Genomic DNA, 19,393 nt, shown 5'->3' with positions numbered 1-19,393 from the left:
ATGCTCCACAAGCCATTGGGTCTGAATTTTGCTCCAGATGTAGTAATCATTCACTAATTGTTTGTATGTCAATTTGTCGGGTGAACAAATGTGAGAGTCAGATATTTTTAAATCATAATATTAAGTATAACTTTACACATATTTATACCCTAAGCATTAATAATGCCATAATATAAACGTACAAAATTTGTATTCTACGGAGTGTAAATTACATTACTTTAAATCTAATCTAGTTACAGCTTGATAAAAAAACAACATTAGGATGTATAAACTGGGATTTTTGACAATTTCTTATAACCTTACCACAGAGTTAAAAAAAGCTTTGTATCATTTTGTTAAATATAATCATTTACGTGATATGATATGGATATTAACTTTGCATAATCCTGTCAATACAAAATAAACATGTTTTATATTAAATTAATAAAAAATGCCCAATATTTGTGATGATAAAAGTTAGGGAAAATCTTAACGGGATCAATATTCAACATCGATTTTTAGTAATTTGATAACTTACATAGTAAGATATAATCGAGAACTCGATATAGACAGCGATACAGCGATACATCGAAATAGTAGAAAACGTTGTTAAGAATTCGATGCTCGTAAAATTTCAAGGCAATTTAGTTATTTTATTCAAAAAGACATTCATTGAGAAGATCAAAGTTTATTCTAAGTTACATACATAGTGTTATGTATTATTATCTAGTCATAAGATACAATATGGATGCTAATCACTATTCATTCCTCTATTATTGACATTCTAACACTAATATTTATTACTACTACCAATTTTACTGTATTTATTTTTGTAGTAAAATATATAAATAAATTATAGAATCGCCTAAATAAACAGTTAATTAATAAGAATAATGTGTGAATATTATCAGAATTAACCTTAAAAAAGTCATAAAAGTTCATTCTTTTTTCATTTGTCATATTGTACGCTAAAAGATAACTTAGCTGAACTGTCTATATAATCATATTTTGTTTTGAAAATATGTCTTCTTTTATTTTATTTAAAACATTTCATTTGTATTCATTTTGAAACCAAACGAGTATTAAAATTTATACATATTTCTATTACGTTAAAAGGAAAAACAATTTTAAATTAAAATATAATATAATTTTATTTGTCTACATCTACGACTGGTATATTATGTATCTGCGTTATTAGAAGGCAAGTGATGCAGATAGTCGCTATATCATACATACTACGAAGATCAATCGTCTTATCAAGTCATCATGTAAAACCAAAATTAATTTATAATTAATAAATAAAAAATACAATTATGTTCTATCGAATACAATATACATAGCATAATAAAAACATTTGTGCTTTTAATAAATAACCAGCGTAGCGTCAATTATGTCGAGAAATAAAACAATTTAAAAAATCTAATTTCTATTATATAAAATTTATTTTGTAATTTAATATAAAACCTATAACAATAAAACAGTACTATCTCACTCAAAAATCACAAAATAAATTGTACTTATTACGTTTTACAAATTTAATTGTAGGTAAGCTAAGTTTTTAAGGACATCTAATAATAAAATCTAAATGACCAGTTGTTATGCAATTGACATATAAATTGCGCAGTTAAAGCGAAATTTGACAATCTATCTCATGGCAATATTACGAACCAACGTCAAATTAAAAGTTTTTTTTTATATGAGTGGATTCCATGATCAAGCAAATGATTTATAGTGCCAGTTAGTAAGTTCGAGATTAATTAAAAATTTTTTTTTTTCTTTAAAACAATTTTTAGTAAAAACAAACACTTGTGCTAGTTCAACAAAATTAAAATAGAGTATCTAACATATTTTTTAGGATCTCCAAAGAATTTTTAACATTATTTTCCATTTGTTAACAAGCTATTAAAGTTATATATATTGCTTGTTTCTATTTACTGTAATTGTGAACAAGTACGTTATTCGAAGCCTCATAAATAGGACTAAATAATTACCTACATGACTGTTCTATTCTATGGTATTTTATGTAAAAAAATGTTTTCTTTAAAAAATATCGCTAATAACGTAATCATCAATATTATATCGAACTAATTTTACACATATATAACAATTCTAAGGAACACTAACATTGTTCTACTGGTAAACTATATACAGTTATATAGTTTAAACATATATGTCTATCAATTCTAGTGTACACAAACAAATATAGTTACAACTTCCCGCCATGTCCTTATAATTCCTATTGTTTCAATGTGTGTGTAATAACAATTTTCAGCCTTTTTGTTCCTTAACATGACTGGACTGTTAGTATATTTCAAATCCTTTACATGAAAACGAGTCGAACGTGCAGTTAGTTATTTATAAATCATATAACACTAAGCAACATTGTTAATAAAGAAGCTTTTTAATATTATGGTTAAATTTATTGAGACACTAAAGATCACATTAATAAAATAAATTCGACACCGCCCGGCCACACTAATACGAAACAATTGGATGTACTACATTCTCGAACAGGACATAGGAGCTATATCTGCACCATCTAAGGTGAGTTCTACTCAGTGCTTAATAATACTATGATACCTGATTGAGATTACTTAAGCTTTGGGCAAGTCCTGAGTAGTCCGCGTGGACTGTGTGAGCGAGACAGCTCAACTACAACTATCCTTTTTTCCTGTCTTCTCGTCCACTTTGTTCGGATCTAATTCTGTTTTTGACGTCCCCGGCTGAGGGCTTTCTGGATCTGAAATGTATATATATATTTTGTTTTATTTATAAAATGGAAACATGTTAAAAGCTATAACAAAAGTTTTATAATGTAATTAGGATTTTAATCGAAAATTCAGATCAAATAATTTCTTAAATATTTATCAATTGAAATCATCTAAATATGTTTCAAAAATTTCAAAGAAGAAAGAATAGGAGCTTTAGCCCAGCAAAGGGAAATTATTGGGCTGTTATTTTTTATATTTATTAGGATAGTTCAATCTTTTACAACGCACTCATTTTCCTAATAGCTACACTGTAAACGATTATTTGCTACAGTATTAATACTTTATTTATTTCTAAATGTTTATTATATTTTCATACAAATATACACCTCTCAGACAGGCCTTGCATAAAATACATTTATTATGTTAATAATAAAACATAATGATAATCATATGGAACTCAAAAGAAAAAATGTAGCCCAAGGGCATGTCTGTTAAGAATGATATAAGAATTATTTAAAGAAAACACAGGTGTGCGCGCACTGCACTATTTTGTTTACACTGTTAACACCGGCCATTATATAGAAATACTACCCGTATTTCTTTATAGTAGTATTAATACCATATGATCCTGACCGTCATCAGTGTTTTATTCACATAGGCTTTTACAAGACCTTTGAATCACCATTTTGCAGAACTATACCAATTAAATTTGGTTCGAAATGTAGAGAGAGTTACACTCAGAGCCGTCTCAAGTTATGCTGGGCCACTTGGGCACATCAGATATTTCCTTTTTTTGAAGTACTAAATTCAAATTTTCTTTTCTAATATAACAAGGAGACTGTTTTTGTTATAGTAATAAATATAATATGTGCTTACTTAGTAATATGCGTTTACTTTAAAACATCCTTATAACGGTTGGCCTTGAGGTTAACATTTAAGTAAGAAGGCAGTACAATAATAGGAGAGCTCATTCTAAATGAGAATTTCTTCGAGTCGTTGGGACGTATTCGATTTTTAAATATTTTAAAATGCTTGTATCTTTTTTTCGTTGTATAGGTGGAAGAAGCAACTACAGGTAAAAATGTAACACAATACAATTACATGAAAAAACTCGCATCGCATGAAAGTGGCCTTAAATATAGACCCTGTTTATGCCTCACTCATGCTGGAGACAGTCCTCTTCTCAGCATGAGAAGTTTTAGGACGAAATCTATCACGCTTGCCTAGTAAAGGTTGAAGTTTGGTAGAAGTTTAGTAATCGAGTCGAAATGGCCCAGTTGAGTGCGCGTGCATCTTAACCGATGATTGTGGGTTCAAACCCAGACAAGCACCGATGATTTATGTGCTTAATTTGTCTTTATAATTCATCTCGTACTCGGCGGTGAAGGAAAACATCGTCAGGAAACCTGCATGTGACATATTTAATAGAAATTCTGCCACATATGTATTCCACCAACCCGCATTGGAACAGCGTGGTGGAATATGTTCCAAACCTTCTCCTCAAAGGGAGAGGAAGCCTTTAGCCCAGCAGTGGGAATTTACAGGCAGTTGTTGTTGTTAGTAATCAAAACACAACTCTCAGGCCCCACAGGCCAGGTACTCTCGTTAAGATGGTTTCCTTTATCCTTGATGCAGGTGAAACATTCCCATTTCAATAGTATATATAGTATAGAAACAAACTAGAATAGTCACGTGAGTATCGAACGGTTTAGTCCAGTCTCCACACCAGCCAATCGCTGTATGTGTTTTTTGTCCTAATAATTTAAATATTTTATATTAATAATTTCAAATGACTTCAACCATATAAAGAGATGAATAAGAATTTTTTACAAGCGGACGAAGTGGCGAGTTCAGCTAAGTGTACTACAACTTCATTGTAGATAAAGTAGGTAATAAATATTTTCCATATAAATGTTCCGTTACGTCATTCGATATTGTTTTTTCTTTCTTATGACTCCATAAATAAGACTTAAATTGCAATAAACAAATATAATCAATAGATATTTACGGCATTAAAGAAATACACATTATTGTAATTATACGTACATCCTTACGTCAATAATTTGTTGTGACGACATTTGAGATAAAATTAAATCGAAATATTGAAGCAATATTTTCTACAATATTGATCGTTGATCGAACAAGATACGATGATGGTGCATTCCAATTATCCTTTATTGGTCCTGGACCTGGGAATCTGGGAAGTCAGGGTGATAAATGGCCCGAGATGGCCCAGTGGTTAGAACATGTGCATCTTAACCGATGATTGCGGGTTCAAACCCAGGCAAGCATCACTGAATATTCATGTGTTTAATTCGTGTTTATAATTCATCTCGTGCTCGGCGGTGAAGTAAAACATCGTTAGGAAACCAGCATGTCTAATTTCATAGAAATTCTGCCAAATGTGAATTTCACCAAGACGCATTAGAACAACGTGGTGGAACATGTTCCAAACCTTCTCCCCAAAGGAAGAGCAGACCTTAGACTAGCAGTGGGAAATTTATAGGCTGTTATTGTGATTGTTTGTATGGGTGATAAATGAGAGAATAAAATTGTAATACTTAATAATAAAAGAACATAAATACATATTAATTATCTAGATCACATATTATTATATACAACTAGATGTGCCCACGACTTCTGCGTGTTTGAATTTAACAATATAGTTATTGTTCAATTCGCTGATTCTACTATAACTTATTAATTTTATATTAGGCAGATTTTGTGGTATTAAGTCATTGTAAACTGAAAGTCTAAGCAATTCATTATTGCATCAGCTATCCGCTCGTAAAAGTCCCGTCAAAATCGGTCCAGCCGTTCCAGAGATTAGCCGGCACAAACAAAAAACAAACAATAAAAATTATAATGTTATATGTACCATGTTCACATACATATGGATTTAGTTAAAAGCGCTGTTTTTATAAACAAACAGACATTCCAATTTTATTTTATATATTGATATTTATCGTGTCTTTGACGTGTGTGGCGTTTTAAAACTATTCATCCGATTGAGTTGAAACTTTGTACAGTTGATGACGTCGATGTTGAAACCTTCACGGTTTCTGGCATTGTGTCATTAGCGCAGATGACGCGCGAGTCATATCTGGTAATTGTCTACGAAAATTATAAGGAATGCTGGCCATTAGCTAGTCCTACTTCCTACTAATATTATAAATATAAATGCGAAAGCGACTATGTCTGTTACCGCTTCACGTATAAACCTCTGAACCGATTTAGATGAAATTAGTTACGGAGATAGTTTAAATTTCGGGAAACGAAAAGGGTTGAGTTTGCATGAGATATCAATACTTATGAATTATGACATATTACGAATTATTAAAAAAAATAAAGGTCTAAATAATTATATTACAAACTCAGTGATGTTTGTGTATATTTGATCACTCTCACACTCACTCACTTGGTAAAATAGGTGATGATTGAATTTTTTCAAAGAACACTTTCAAACCTATGTAGGGTATGTAAATTTACCATTGTAATATTAATTGTAGTAGATACCGTACTAATAACACTATCTGTGTTCTGTGTGCTATCTTAACTAATATTATAATCGCCAAAGTAACTCTGTCTGTCTGGGTTTCACGCCAAAACAACTGGACCGTTTTATATGAAATTTGGTACACCTATATTCTAAAAATAAAGGCTGCTTTTTGGAAACAAAGGGGCAAGATCGTTTTGTATACCAATCATCAACGTAATATTTTATGTTAATTTGTAAATATATTCATATTCTACGCGAGCAAAGCCACAGGCAACAGATAGTAAACTTATAAATGTTTGCACAGCAAAAGTCACGTGTTCAGATAGTTAAAAAAATGTTGCATGTCATAGCAGCCTCAATATTAATCTTTATATAACCTTACAATTGATAATCAAGACGATAGTATCTAATAAACAAAGAAAAAATTATCATACGCTCTTAAGAAAGCGTAAACTAACCTAAAAATACGCCAAAGAAACTCAATATCTCAATATGTAAAACAAATGCTAATTACGCTAACGGGCAGACGAGCTTTCAGCAAATGAACATTAAGTATCAAGTGATATTCAATGTTTTATGCGTTAATTTTCATTTACGAGGGATATTCATTTTCTAATCAGCTTATTGCCTATTAGTTATCAGATTTGTGTCATCACACGACGTCAAACAGATAACAAATGAATGAAACACACATTACTGTCGTCATAATATCATACTGTACCAACTAACTTCGATCGCTAATATCGATAACTTTCACACAATAATAGAACTTAATGTATTGTCTTAAGCTAAATAATTGCTTGCATATTTGATATTAGGTTGAGCGTTTGTATACTAAAGTAGCAAATTGGATTAAGATAAGAGATTCGTTGCTACAGAGATATATCATAGAACATGGCTGTTGTGGAACGCTTGATATGAATATGAAATAGAGGCGTATTATTTATTGCGGCTCAAAACCACAAGCGATTTCCGTCATACGCAATATTGAAATCAACGTAGTTTATCTTGATTTATAGTATCTTGTAGTAGAATATGATACCGCGTTTATTAATAATTTGACGTAAATAGTCGTTAAGGAGCCGAAATATTTGAGCTGAGTTGGAATATCCGTTATAGTCCGGGGAATCACCGTTGACTTTTTATGAGTTTTTCTTTTTGTTACACATAATCAGTCGGCCTTGAAAATAGTTACGACCACTCACATTGTTTGAAATACCCATACCAATATTATAAATGCATGGATCTTTGTTACTGTTACTTGCAAAAACTGCTAAATTGAATTTAATGAAACTTTACAATAGTATAGGTTATACGTCAGAATAATACATAGGCTATTATTAGTTATGATATTGTATAAATAATTATTGATTACCAACACCGAAAACACGAACGAAGTCGGGCGACAACCTTACGCCCATATTAGCATCGCGATTTGCCATCATCTAAGAAGTTATGTCTTATGTGCCTGTAGTTACTCTAGCTCACCTATTCCTCTAAGCTGAACTAACTCAACAAGAAGAAGTAAGTAGTGCCTTTTTGGTGAAATAAATAATGAGTAGGTAGCAGGTTTGAAGGGTGAGTGAGCCAGTGTAACTACAAGCACAAGGGACATAACATCATAGTTCCCAAGGTTTGTGGCACATTGACGATGTAAGGAATAGTTAATATTTCTTACAGCGTCATTGTCTATGGGTGTTGGTGACCACTTACCATCAGGTGGCCCATATGCTCGTCCGCCAACCTATACCATAAAATAAAAAATAAAAATATAAAAAAAAGGTACCCAGAAGGGCTTGCACAAGTTCAATAGTGTAGAAGATTTGCTTAAGAGTGATAAGTTTTCGAGTTGTCATGTGATATGATTGCTCTAAGGAATTTTTGAGTCCTTTTTTAAATTAATGTTCATCGAAAGCGAATCTTTAAGAGATAAATAGTTAAAATCTGCGAAAAAAAAATCCATAGTAAACTTAGATTTTCTACGATATACGAAGCTGAAAGAGTACCAATATTGTTGATAATTTTTTAGTTAAACAAAAACGCATCCGACGAACGATTTATTGCGATTTTAATTAAAGCCCATCCGAGAGATTTTATAGATGAAATATAAGAACTGATAAAAGTCCATTCTCTTATTGCCGAGTTAAAAATACACCAAAAAGAACGGAGAAGACTCCACTTAAAGCTTAAATTGTATTGTCCACCTACACATAGATCCTATAAAAAAAGAATTCTGGAATCCCTACTCAAGACAGTTCAAGAATTTATAGCTTTGCCTTAGGCAATGATGGTAACCACGACCAGTTCTTCTCTATCCCATTCAAAAGCAACATAATTAATTAGTACATAAATTAATATCAAACTAACAAATGCTTATTTTGAAGTTCGAGATAAGCTATTGGCAAAATATGCCCATATTATTTTACGAAATGAAAGTTTACAGATTGACGACTAAAAAAAAGGTTCAGAAGACTTTCTTCAGTTAACAAACGTTTCAATCAATCCTCGTATAAAACAATACAAACAAAGAAAGTATATCCATCATCTCACCTGCGACATTTAATATTTTCAAATAGTATACCGAACTCACCCGTAGTGACAAGTTGTTGCAGTCTAGATGGCAGGTCGGCCGTTGTCATCTCTGCGCCTTGAGGGTGCAAGATGTCAGGCATGGCGTTGCGCCTTCCTGTACGTCCCGTTTCGAGGAATTCCCGAGGTACGTCCTCACTATTCCTGTCCTGCATTATTGCCATCATTCTTAGTACTGTAACGAGTAAAGGATTATGGTGAGATTTAAAATAACAACCCCTTATTCTATTGGTTTTGACTAGCGGTATATTACTTTCAACCAATTATATTGTAAACGTGAAAATCATGTTACTATCATATTTTCAAGTGATAACAATAATTAAAGATATGTTTATGTATTCAGATGATATCGCACAAATTGTGATGCGTTTTAATTACCGATCGATTGAAATCTTAAATATTAAGTAGCATCTATTTGCGATATACGACATTCTATCTATATTCTCTTATTACGTAATTAGTCCGCTCGATGTCTTGATTAGCTGGTGTATCGGTTGCGGCTATCTCAAATTTCTTTATGTTATTAATAGGTATTAAGAAAATAACGAGAACATACAAAACAAAAGTTTAATTTTATGTGCTCATTGTTATTTGTATTCAGGTAAAATATCTCGTATTTGCCGCTGAAATGCCTACATAAGATTCGTAATTGCAAGGTAAAAAAATACTAAAATAATTATAGACATAATGATGTCATAGAATACTTATTTCTATTCGCTACTAATATCGCATAAAACATTAAGTATCAACTAGCCGCTTCGTTATTAATAAGCTAATCATTTATGGAACTATTTATTAGTCATTATCGTATAAATTATCTATATAAATTCATCTGGAACAAACCAGAATTAAATACGTACTTTACTTTCCTCAAATATAAATCAAAAGAAACCTTACTACCAGATAATTACTTCTTTTATTTCTCAACTCTTTTTTATAAGTAGTTTTAATAAAAAAAATTAACTACTACGGCAAAGGCATAATGGAAAATGTTGGCCTATAGTTTAATTGTTTTTATTTTTAATCTATATTTATTTTTCTACACTAATCCTCATTAAGTAGCAAAACTGAAAACGTAATTCCGAGTCGGAATTTTGCAATCAAATTATTTATTCACTACACTAATCCTCATTAAGTAGCAAAACTGAAAACGTAATTCCGAGTCGGAATTTTGCAATCAAATTATTTATTCAGTGATGTTTATTGTGAGAGATTATGAGATTATTAAAAAGAGGTATTTACTATAAGTACATTTTATGCAATTCAGTAATATTTTATAGATCCTCTTGTCTCGTAATGAACATGTTTTAGATATTGCAATTTCTCAAAAGTTACTAACCAACAAATTATAGAGAACTTTGATTGAATACTCTGTAATTTTCTAACGAGAAAATCAGTGTGGAGTAACTTATTTTGTGTCGATCAAGATAGTCTGTGTCCAGACAAGCCCGAAACTCCCATAATATACCCTAATATTGTCATTATACATAACGAACAACATTTTAATACTCAAATCGTTAAATTTATTAAAAAATTAACTAATATAAAAATAATTTCACCTTCAACGAGAAGCTACTTACTATCTGTCATACGCCTCCCTATGTTAAGTCGTAGCGAGGTAACACTCGATCACAATAAAATCGAACAACAAAAAATAAGGAAGACGCTCACAGCTAAGCAAGCGTCATAATTGCTAGAGTAAGCTGTGATTGTTATGCTAATGGGCCACTGTTTCAAAGCATTAAACCAAGTTTCCTTTCACGTCCGAGATAATAGCCACCTCGAGGCAATGAACAATTGACGAAACATTTCCATATCGCCACTAAATTTACGCAACTTATATTAATGTTAGTTATGACCAATAAAACTTTCATTTTCCCACTTAAATAGTAGTAGTGCATTAAAATCATAATCCGTGCAAATAAAATCAATTGTGTATAGAAATAATAAGACTAAAAAGCATGCTCTTAACAAAATCAAATTACTTCAAGCATCAAATTATTTTATAATTACTTCAACAAACACAAACCAAAGAGATACAATAGGTATTAAACATTTCTTTATATTATTTTTCGTTTTTAAACACAAAAATCAACCATCTAGCAACTTTTGATGCTTGAATTAAAATTATGTAAATTAACAAAAACAGTTGCATTCATTTAGCTTACTTTTTTTTAAATTAAAATAGTGTTATGCTCTATAATTTTCAATAAGTCATTTTAACGATCTTCATCTTTCACAATTTGTCGACTCAAATTATACCTATCTATATGATATTGAATTCAAAACTAAATTTAATGTTAATTAAAAAAAAAAACAATGACATATGTTCAAGTTATAAACATTATATTTAGTTTCTTATTTTATTAAAAGTTACCAAATAAAAAAAAATAAACTACATCAATAATAAAAATACATTCCATGTACATGTTTGAAATCTTTGAATTATAAAAAAATTGGTAGTATAGATAAAATATTTACAATAATGGTTATGTACCATTTCATTCCAAAGATCTTCGGCCTTGTAACCTTGACTCTTCGGGAAGGTTATCTGATCATCACTCTACTCTCATCATGCACCTTAAATTCCTGGATCAATGTAATTTTATGTTAGTATAAAAAAAAACCAATACTTTGTTATCATTTAAACTTAATGTGTTGTTATGAAGGTTGAATAAACTTTTTATTTGCTGCCAAAATTAACAAAAAAAAAATTAACATCTCAATTAATATACTAAAAGAAATTATACGACCTACACTTTAATAAAAACAACAAAAATATAAAAAAATAAGCTATACATTAAATTTACTTTTGCTTTGAATACTCCATTACAAATATAATAAAATAATCAATGTGAATGTATATTTAACTTCTTCTACAAGATACTTCAATTTAAAAAAAAAGCTATATGTATATGGTAAAATCTCTGTTTATAAAAATGCCCAAATAAATTGATTTATAGTTTATTGTTATTATATAACTTGAGTCGAGATGGCCCAGTGGTTAGAACGCGTGCATCTTAACCGATGAATGTGGGTTCAAACCCAGGCAAGCACCGCTGATTCATGTGCTTAATTTGTCTTTATAATTCATCTCGTGCTCAGCGGTGAAGGAAAACATCGTGAGGAAACCTGCATGTGACAAATTTCATAGAAATTCTGCCACATGTGTATTCCACCAACCCGCATTGGAACAGCGTGGTGGAATATGTTCCAAACCTTCTCCTCAAAGGGAGAGGAGGCCTTTAGCCCAGCAGTGGGAATTTACAGGCTGTTGTTGTTGTTGTTGTTTGTTGTTGTATATATAACTTAAATTAAATGAAAATAATTTAAAAAAAATACTTGACTTGAACATATTATATTATATATATTGATATATACATTTTAATAACTTATTATTTGGTTACAAATACTGAGATTTTTTTTAAACTGTCATTTGTAAGTTGTTTGTGTTGTGTAAGTCACATAGTGTTATTCGAGTATATTTTTTATTATATTAAATAAAAACTACAAATTGAGATACAATTTTGCTAAAATTATAAAATAAATGTAATTGCTTTGTATTCAAAAAAAATAAATATCGCCAGAATTGTACTACATTATTTTAATAAATATTATAGAAATAATTTGAATTTATAAGGAATATATTAATAGTAGCCTGTAGGCATATTTTTCCAATAACTTACAAATTCTATAAATACCTTTTTTTTAATAATTTTTAACCAATTACATTCTATAGTATTTTGGCAGCAAATAATATTGTATTAATAACCCATTAATGATATTTCATTCAAGCACTACACTATCTTAAGCCTGCAAGCAAAGATCAAATCCGCAGTCTTAAAAACGACGGAGAAGCACTAACATGCGGGCCTCCTATTACCTGACCGAGTCTTTACGCGGTGCCCTCTTCGGCGCTTGGGTACGCGGCCGGCACGCACTCCGGTCATTTTTAAACCAAGATTTCACTAAACAATTACCATTCAATGAAAACAACAGATTGATTTTCCAGCTTGTTCACAAAGATGAAGGTCTTAAAAAAAAAAAGATATACTACTGCGAAAATAGGAAACTAATTTTACTATTATTGTTTTGTATTATGAAAGAATATTAATATAGACCGATTTCACTTTTACAATGTGCACAGAAATCACAGTTTCACGGATGAGACAAAGACGTTAAAAGAAAATATATGACAATTGTGAAGTTACGAACAGTGACATACAAAATTTGACATTGACATGAAATCGTTCGATTACGAATATCCTACCTTCACATTTGTTATCATATTCTGGAACATTCAAGATAGTTTTTATATATTTCATTTCATATAAATAATTTTGCCAGTAAAAATTTCAATAAACAAAAAAACTAAATACCTACATCAAAATATTTAACAGTCATGTATCCGAATAAATTATATAATGACATATCAACTGTCACTCAAAGTCACTTGAGCAGCTGATCTTCGAAAATTTAGCTGGAAACTGTTTATATTTATGTAACTTATTCGATCATATATATCTGCAGAGGTAAAATTATTGGATCTTTTACACCTAATTTATTGTTCTAAATCATTATCTTGATCGGTATAGCTGTATTTTATATATTATCTTTCCTTACAATATAGATGTTTCGAAAAGTTGTATTTGGGTCTGGGCTGGTTGCATTAGTACCAGTTGTCAATGCTGCAACGCCTACACAAACCTCGAATGATCCGGCTTTACCACCACCAATGAAACCTTCTGATTTGCCTATTTATGAAGCCCCACATGCTGATTATGGAGAGTGTGTATTCTTAACATTATTATCAATAAATTGAGATTACTTATTAATCGGTTATGGAGCTCCAGAAAAAATTAATCAAACAATACCAATTAAGTACAATTTTATAGTGTAGTTTTTTCTATATGAAATCAAATTAAAAATGTTGAATGGTTTTATATATAACTTTAATGTAAATGAAAGGGAAGAAAAATATTTCATGTTTTTTATTAATATTTCCAGATATATTCAGTCAAAGGCAAATGAGAAGAAAAGTTCTTACTTAAGATCACTGCTTTTGTCACCTGTGCAAGCTGTGCGTGAACAGGTGCAGATAGGATGTGCACACACAGAGCAACTTACGAATACTTTAAAAGATAATTACTCCGAGCTGCATGACAGATCTGAGTGTAAGTAAATAAAATCAATACTAAGTTAATAAATGTTGTTATACACTATAAAAGCATTAACATAATAGTTCTATAAAAAAAATTTAATATTCAAAAAACCTTGATACAATGACTGTGTAAGATTACTATGTTAACATTGTTTTATTATTTCCAGGGATTATACAATATTTAAGAGAAGAGGAAAACAAAGAGATGAGATATGGTGCTGTTGCTATGGGTGGTCTAACTGGGTTTATATTTGGTCTCCGAGGTGGATTAATTAGGGTGAGATTGAATATTATATTCCATTTAGTATTCCTTATTTTTATTGTCTTTTTAAATTGATTGTATAATTCAGTTGCAACTGAGTCCAATAATACAAATAATTTTGTGTCCTGGTGCTAAAAGGACCAAAGTGCATTTACGTTACGTTACATTTTAACATCAGCCAAATCATATAAAAAAATAAGACATTTATTTGTGTTAAAACAATGTGAACAACAACATATTTAAAAAAATATCATTTTTTTTCAGAAAATATTCTATGCTGGCTTAGGAACTATGGGTATGGGCTATATCTGCTTCCCTGACGAGACCAAACAGTTCACAAAGGATAATGGCGCTTTTATGAAACAGTACATAAACATTGCTTACAACTTTTTCTATGGAGGTGTGTATTTTCATAACTGACCTTAATTCTTATTAGACTAAGACACAAAGTTTATTTTACAAAATCAAGTGAAGTAAACTTGTCAGATTTATTTATTGGTTATCATTAAATGGAAACTGTTTTGTAAGAAAATTTAAGAAATAATCTTAATAATGTTGTCTTGTCTACTTGTTTAGTATATCACTTAAATTTATGATACAATTATATATTTTACACAGAAAGTAACAAATCTTCGATGTAAATGAAAATAACTTTTAAAGTGTTGTTAAACTGCCAAGAAAACTAAAAATTTAGATGCCATGTTTTATTAAACATGTTACTTTGATTATGTTTTCAAATTTGTTATTATACAAATATTAAAATAAGAAAGTAAGTGAGTCAAAAGTATTTTATGCCAATATTCTGAATGTTGTCTAGTAAAACCTGGGGACCCACAGCTAGAGGTGAAATTCCCTGAGTTATCTTTTCCAAAAGATTTCTCAGAATTTCTTGACCTGACGGTATCTTTGGCTTCCTCTGTTAAGCAGGCTGTCATGCCTCCACCGTCTAAAGAGGAAGATGCAAAACCAGCTAAACAAAAGGACTAGGTAGTAAAGATAAATGTATAGTGCATGTGTGTTTTGCTTTGTTTGGGGTTGGTATTTGAGTTAGCTATATTGCATGCATTGAATTTTTTTTGTGAAGTGTTGTGCAATGTCTGCGTAGTCTATTATTTTATCCACAATTCTTTCATTCAAACTAATAATGAGCATTACAATTCATATCTGGAAAAATGTTGCAAAAGTTTGCCTTGTAGTAATTATTCTGCATGTGTCTGGGTAAATTAAATACAACTTCATGTTTAATGAAATATTTGAAGTAATTCTTGATTGTTCTTTGATATTCATTCCCAGCTCAACATAGTCAAGTATAAATAAATAGTGTAGTATAATATATAAATAGTGAGGTCAATGCCTCACCTGCGCTGAAGTCCTTCAAATTTAAACTAGGTTTCTGCTAAGCAAGCTAAGTACCTTGATATTTGGTTGTCTACAACCTGCAGGGTTTCATTGAGCCGTAAATTTTTGGCTAAAAAGTTAATTAAACTAAATAAGTTTCAACTGGAGGGCAAGGATCCTCTAATTATATATATTTTTAGGGTTGCTAGGCGTTCACACAAAGTCAAGCCTTTTTAAGCAAATTAGACCGTATACGGTCTGTTCTGCTAGTTTCTGACCAAACACTAATTTTATGGTAAAATTAAATTTTATGAGTTTCACGATTTAATTTTACAAAAAAATTAATTGTTACAATTTTAGTAAATGATCAGCAATGCTTGGTTTCCATTACAAAAATTGCTTTCCTGCTATTCGACATTCAAAACTCGCTAAAAAGTTTTTCGCAAGTCAATGATTAATATCAATATCAAACTCTCGACCTATAATATTGAGTTTGATTGACTATAATAATATTAACGCCTAGTGAGCACTAACAACATTTTTTTGAGGCTTAAATAGCTTTAATTAGATATTGTAAGGTACTGGAATAGTAATAAACAAGCCGCTAGTATAAGTAGAACTTTTCAAATAAACTAAAAATTAATGACATAATTGTTTTTTTACAGATTATTTAAGTGATGAATTAGATCAATGACTTAGTAAGTATCATTATAAAAATTTCAACTCCCTGTCCCTGATTAAAATATTTTAGTAACTGTTAAATAAAGAAAAAGCTTATTAAACAGTGTTAATACATTATAGTAAAAATAATTTGAGATGTATCTAATACCTATAAATCACACAACGATATTAAGCCATTTGACCATATTACTTACTTTAATTTTGTTTCAGCTTAATTATGGTACAATATTACTTGAAATGAAAAAATAAATATGAGAAGTAAATATTTATTATAACTGCAGTGTAACTTATTCTACGTCATCAGAAATAATAAATTTATTAAAAAGAAAATGTTGTATCATTTTACTATTCCAAAAAAAAATTAAGCGAAAATCATTTCTTCTCTCCTTTTCTTGGTAACGACTGTACCCGGTTTATGCTGTGCCTCTGGATGATTCATTAGTTCTGGTGGACATGTAGATACAGAACTAGCAAGTAGAACTTGCTTAAGATCATAGTATATAGCAGAGTCTTCTTTGGTGACAAATGATATGGCTTTACCAGTTTTGCCGGCACGACCGGTACGACCGATACGATGTGTGTAGTCTTCTATGGACTTAGCCATATCGTAATTAATAACAATACTGACGTCTTTAATATCAATACCACGACCAGCGACGTCTGTAGCAACTAATATATCCTTAGAACCGTTCTTAAGAGAAGCCAATGCAAAGTCACGTTGTTCCTGTCCTTTACCACCGTGCAATGTACAAGCGTTAAAGCTGAGTTTCTCCAATCCTTTAGCAAGAACGTCAGCTCCTTTCTTTTGGTTCACGAATATGATAATAGGAGGTTCGACACCACGTTGCAATATCTCCGTCAACTTTCTTCGCTTCTCGTTCTCACCGATCATGTATACAATTTGTTCTGTTCTATCGACTGGTTTACCGACCGATCCAATGTATACTATAGCTGGTCGGCGTAAATAACTACGAGCTAATCTTTCTACAGCTGGAGGCATAGTAGCTGTAAACATCACGGTTTGTCTATACTTCTTCTTAGTATTGTAGTTTGCAAGCAATACTGAAGCATCTTCTGCTGCATCTGTATCTGGTTTAATGTTAGAAACGGGCATGTATTCAAGAATTTTTTGTACATCAGGTTCAAAACCCATGTCAATCATACGATCGGCTTCATCAAGAACCACATAGGTACAGCGATTTAGAACTAAATATCTGTTTTCTAAAACATCAATAAGACGACCCGGTGTCGCAATTACGATTTCACAACCCAATCTCAGTTTAAAACCTTGTTCTTCTCTTGAAAGACCACCAACAACAACGACCGAAGTAATGCCAAGAGGAATACCAAATTTGCTTGTTTCTTCCTCGATTTGCTGAGCCAATTCACGGGTTGGAGCTAGGATAATAGCATAAGGACCTTGGTCAGCATCTTCCATCCGTTCACTCTTTGGCAATGATTGAATCCAAGTCAATAAAGGTATAAGAAAAGCCAAAGTTTTACCAGATCCAGTTTCTGCCACACCAATAATATCTCGATTTTGAAGTCCAATAGGGATAGCCTGCCTTTGGATGGGAGTTGGACTTTTGTAACCAACTTTGTTAATTATTTCCATTATATCATTATGGAAGCCAGCTTCCTTCCATGATCTTATGGGATTAGGTATTTTTCCTCCCTTAATTGTAATATTGTAGTCTTCTCTAAATATTCGCCAATCTCTCTCTGTCATTTCATCATGATCTTTCTCAGACCAATGTCTATCGTCCCATTTTTGTTTGTCTTCCTTCTTTTTTACTTTCTTCAAGCGCAGTTTCTCCTGTTCCTTTTCCAATTCTGTTCTCCTTTTTTCCAACAAATTACCATAGAATTTACTATAATCTTTCTTTTGTGATTTAATATCAATACCAGCAATGTGACCTCTTCCAAAGAATTGTACTTGATGTCTTTCTTTGTAAAGTGTATTATAATCATTTGAGGTATCTTCTGATGCATCCCAGTCAAATACAAACTTTCTGTCATTTAGTCTGCGCACTCTACGCTTTTTCTTCACTATACCTAAATATCTAGCTTTAATAGCTTCTTCTTCCCTTTCCTTATCCTTTGTTTTATTATACTCTTCATTTTTTTCTTTTTTATCTTCTCTATTACGGTCACTTCCTGATTTTCTTTCTTCATATTTGCGTTCTCTCTCTTTTTCTCTTTCACGCTCCCTCTCTCTGTCTCGTTCCTCTTTGTACCTTTTTTCTTCTTCCTTTTTCGATGTTCCTGTAAGGTCAATTGTAGCCATAGCCGGTTTATCAATATTAGCTCTAATAGCTTCAACTTGTTCACGACGTCTCTCTAATGCAAGAGCAGCTCTCTGTTCTTTCGTTAAGAAAACTGGCTTACTACGAGCTTCTTCTTCAGCCTTCTTTTTAGCAAGAAGTTCTTCCAATGATAGTGGTTCTCTTTTGATTTGTTTTGGTTGATCTTCTTCAGTTTTTGCAGCTTGTTCTTCTTCCTGTTTATTTTCTTCTTCTTTTCTATATTTACTTTTTTCTCTGTCGTCAAGGCGACGATCTCTATTTCCATCACGTTTTTTAGGGCTCCTCGATCTACCACGATCTTTACGATTCGGGCTTTTTGAACGTTCTCTCTCTCGATTGCGCTGGTCATCTTTTCGCGTGGGGCTACGTGACCTTTCTCGGTCTTTTCTCGGGCTTCTAGATCTATCGCGCCTTTTTACTTTATCCCGATAAGTTTCGCGATCTTCGTATCTTTCACGATCTCTTTCATGGCGTTCCCGTGATCGTGATCTGCGGCGTTCCGAACTCCTTTCACCGGCCATAGTTTACAGAAAACAGATGAAAATTATTGATAACTGATCGGTATTATTTAGAATTTACTGTGTACCGCATTTACCATACACATCTATTCATGTTTGCATCCATGACAGATTTGACGTTTGGCACAGACTTATGTACATCTCTTTTAGTCCATAATTAAATTTTGTCTGTGATATTCTAAAACTATAGAAGCAATAAATAAACATTGCGGACACGATATCATTCTTATGCCGCGTATAAATCAGCTAAACGAATGTATATCCTGTATTGTACCTTGCCTGTAATGTAAAGAAAGCAGAAATATTACATTAAAGTTGAAAAAATATCTAAACACATTCTAAATTTCCA

General features: G+C 31.5%; 3 protein-coding genes across 4 annotated transcripts; 1 reads left to right on the top strand and 2 right to left on the bottom strand.

The window, feature by feature from the left end:
• Window positions 1-286: 286 nt before the first annotated feature.
• LOC124539430 lies at window positions 287-12,987 on the bottom strand. The gene is made up of 3 exons (XM_047116827.1): window positions 12,662-12,987; window positions 8,780-8,953; window positions 287-2,719 (listed from the first exon to the last, which is right to left on the bottom strand). Exons 1-3 carry the CDS (start codon window positions 12,726-12,728, stop codon window positions 2,628-2,630), a joined length of 333 nt encoding a protein of 110 aa, XP_046972783.1. The 5' UTR covers window positions 12,729-12,987; the 3' UTR covers window positions 287-2,627.
• Window positions 12,988-13,169: 182 nt separating this feature from the next.
• Window positions 13,170-16,550, top strand: LOC124539415. 2 transcript variants are annotated; one of them, XM_047116817.1, is made up of 8 exons: window positions 13,170-13,310; window positions 13,409-13,566; window positions 13,786-13,952; window positions 14,107-14,216; window positions 14,466-14,601; window positions 15,019-15,188; window positions 16,205-16,237; window positions 16,436-16,550. In XM_047116817.1, exons 2-6 carry the CDS (start codon window positions 13,409-13,411, stop codon window positions 15,186-15,188), a joined length of 741 nt encoding a protein of 246 aa, XP_046972773.1. In that variant the 5' UTR covers window positions 13,170-13,310; the 3' UTR covers window positions 16,205-16,237; window positions 16,436-16,550. The 2 variants fall into 2 exon arrangements, with proteins under 2 accessions (XP_046972773.1, XP_046972765.1); XM_047116809.1 differs by having other exon boundaries at window positions 16,431-16,550.
• LOC124539404 (probable ATP-dependent RNA helicase DDX23) lies at window positions 16,471-19,170 on the bottom strand. Its single transcript, XM_047116799.1, has one exon. The coding sequence runs from the start codon at window positions 19,045-19,047 to the stop codon at window positions 16,582-16,584; it is 2,466 nt and encodes an 821-aa protein (XP_046972755.1). The 5' UTR covers window positions 19,048-19,170; the 3' UTR covers window positions 16,471-16,581.
• Between the last annotated feature and the right edge of the window lie 223 nt (window positions 19,171-19,393).

This window comes from Vanessa cardui, chromosome 2 (genome assembly GCF_905220365.1).
Source record: "Vanessa cardui chromosome 2, ilVanCard2.1, whole genome shotgun sequence".
Taxonomy (NCBI): Eukaryota; Metazoa; Arthropoda; class Insecta; order Lepidoptera; family Nymphalidae; genus Vanessa; species Vanessa cardui.
Note: the sequence above shows the minus strand (reverse complement) of the source record. Positions and strands in the feature narration are given on the sequence as shown.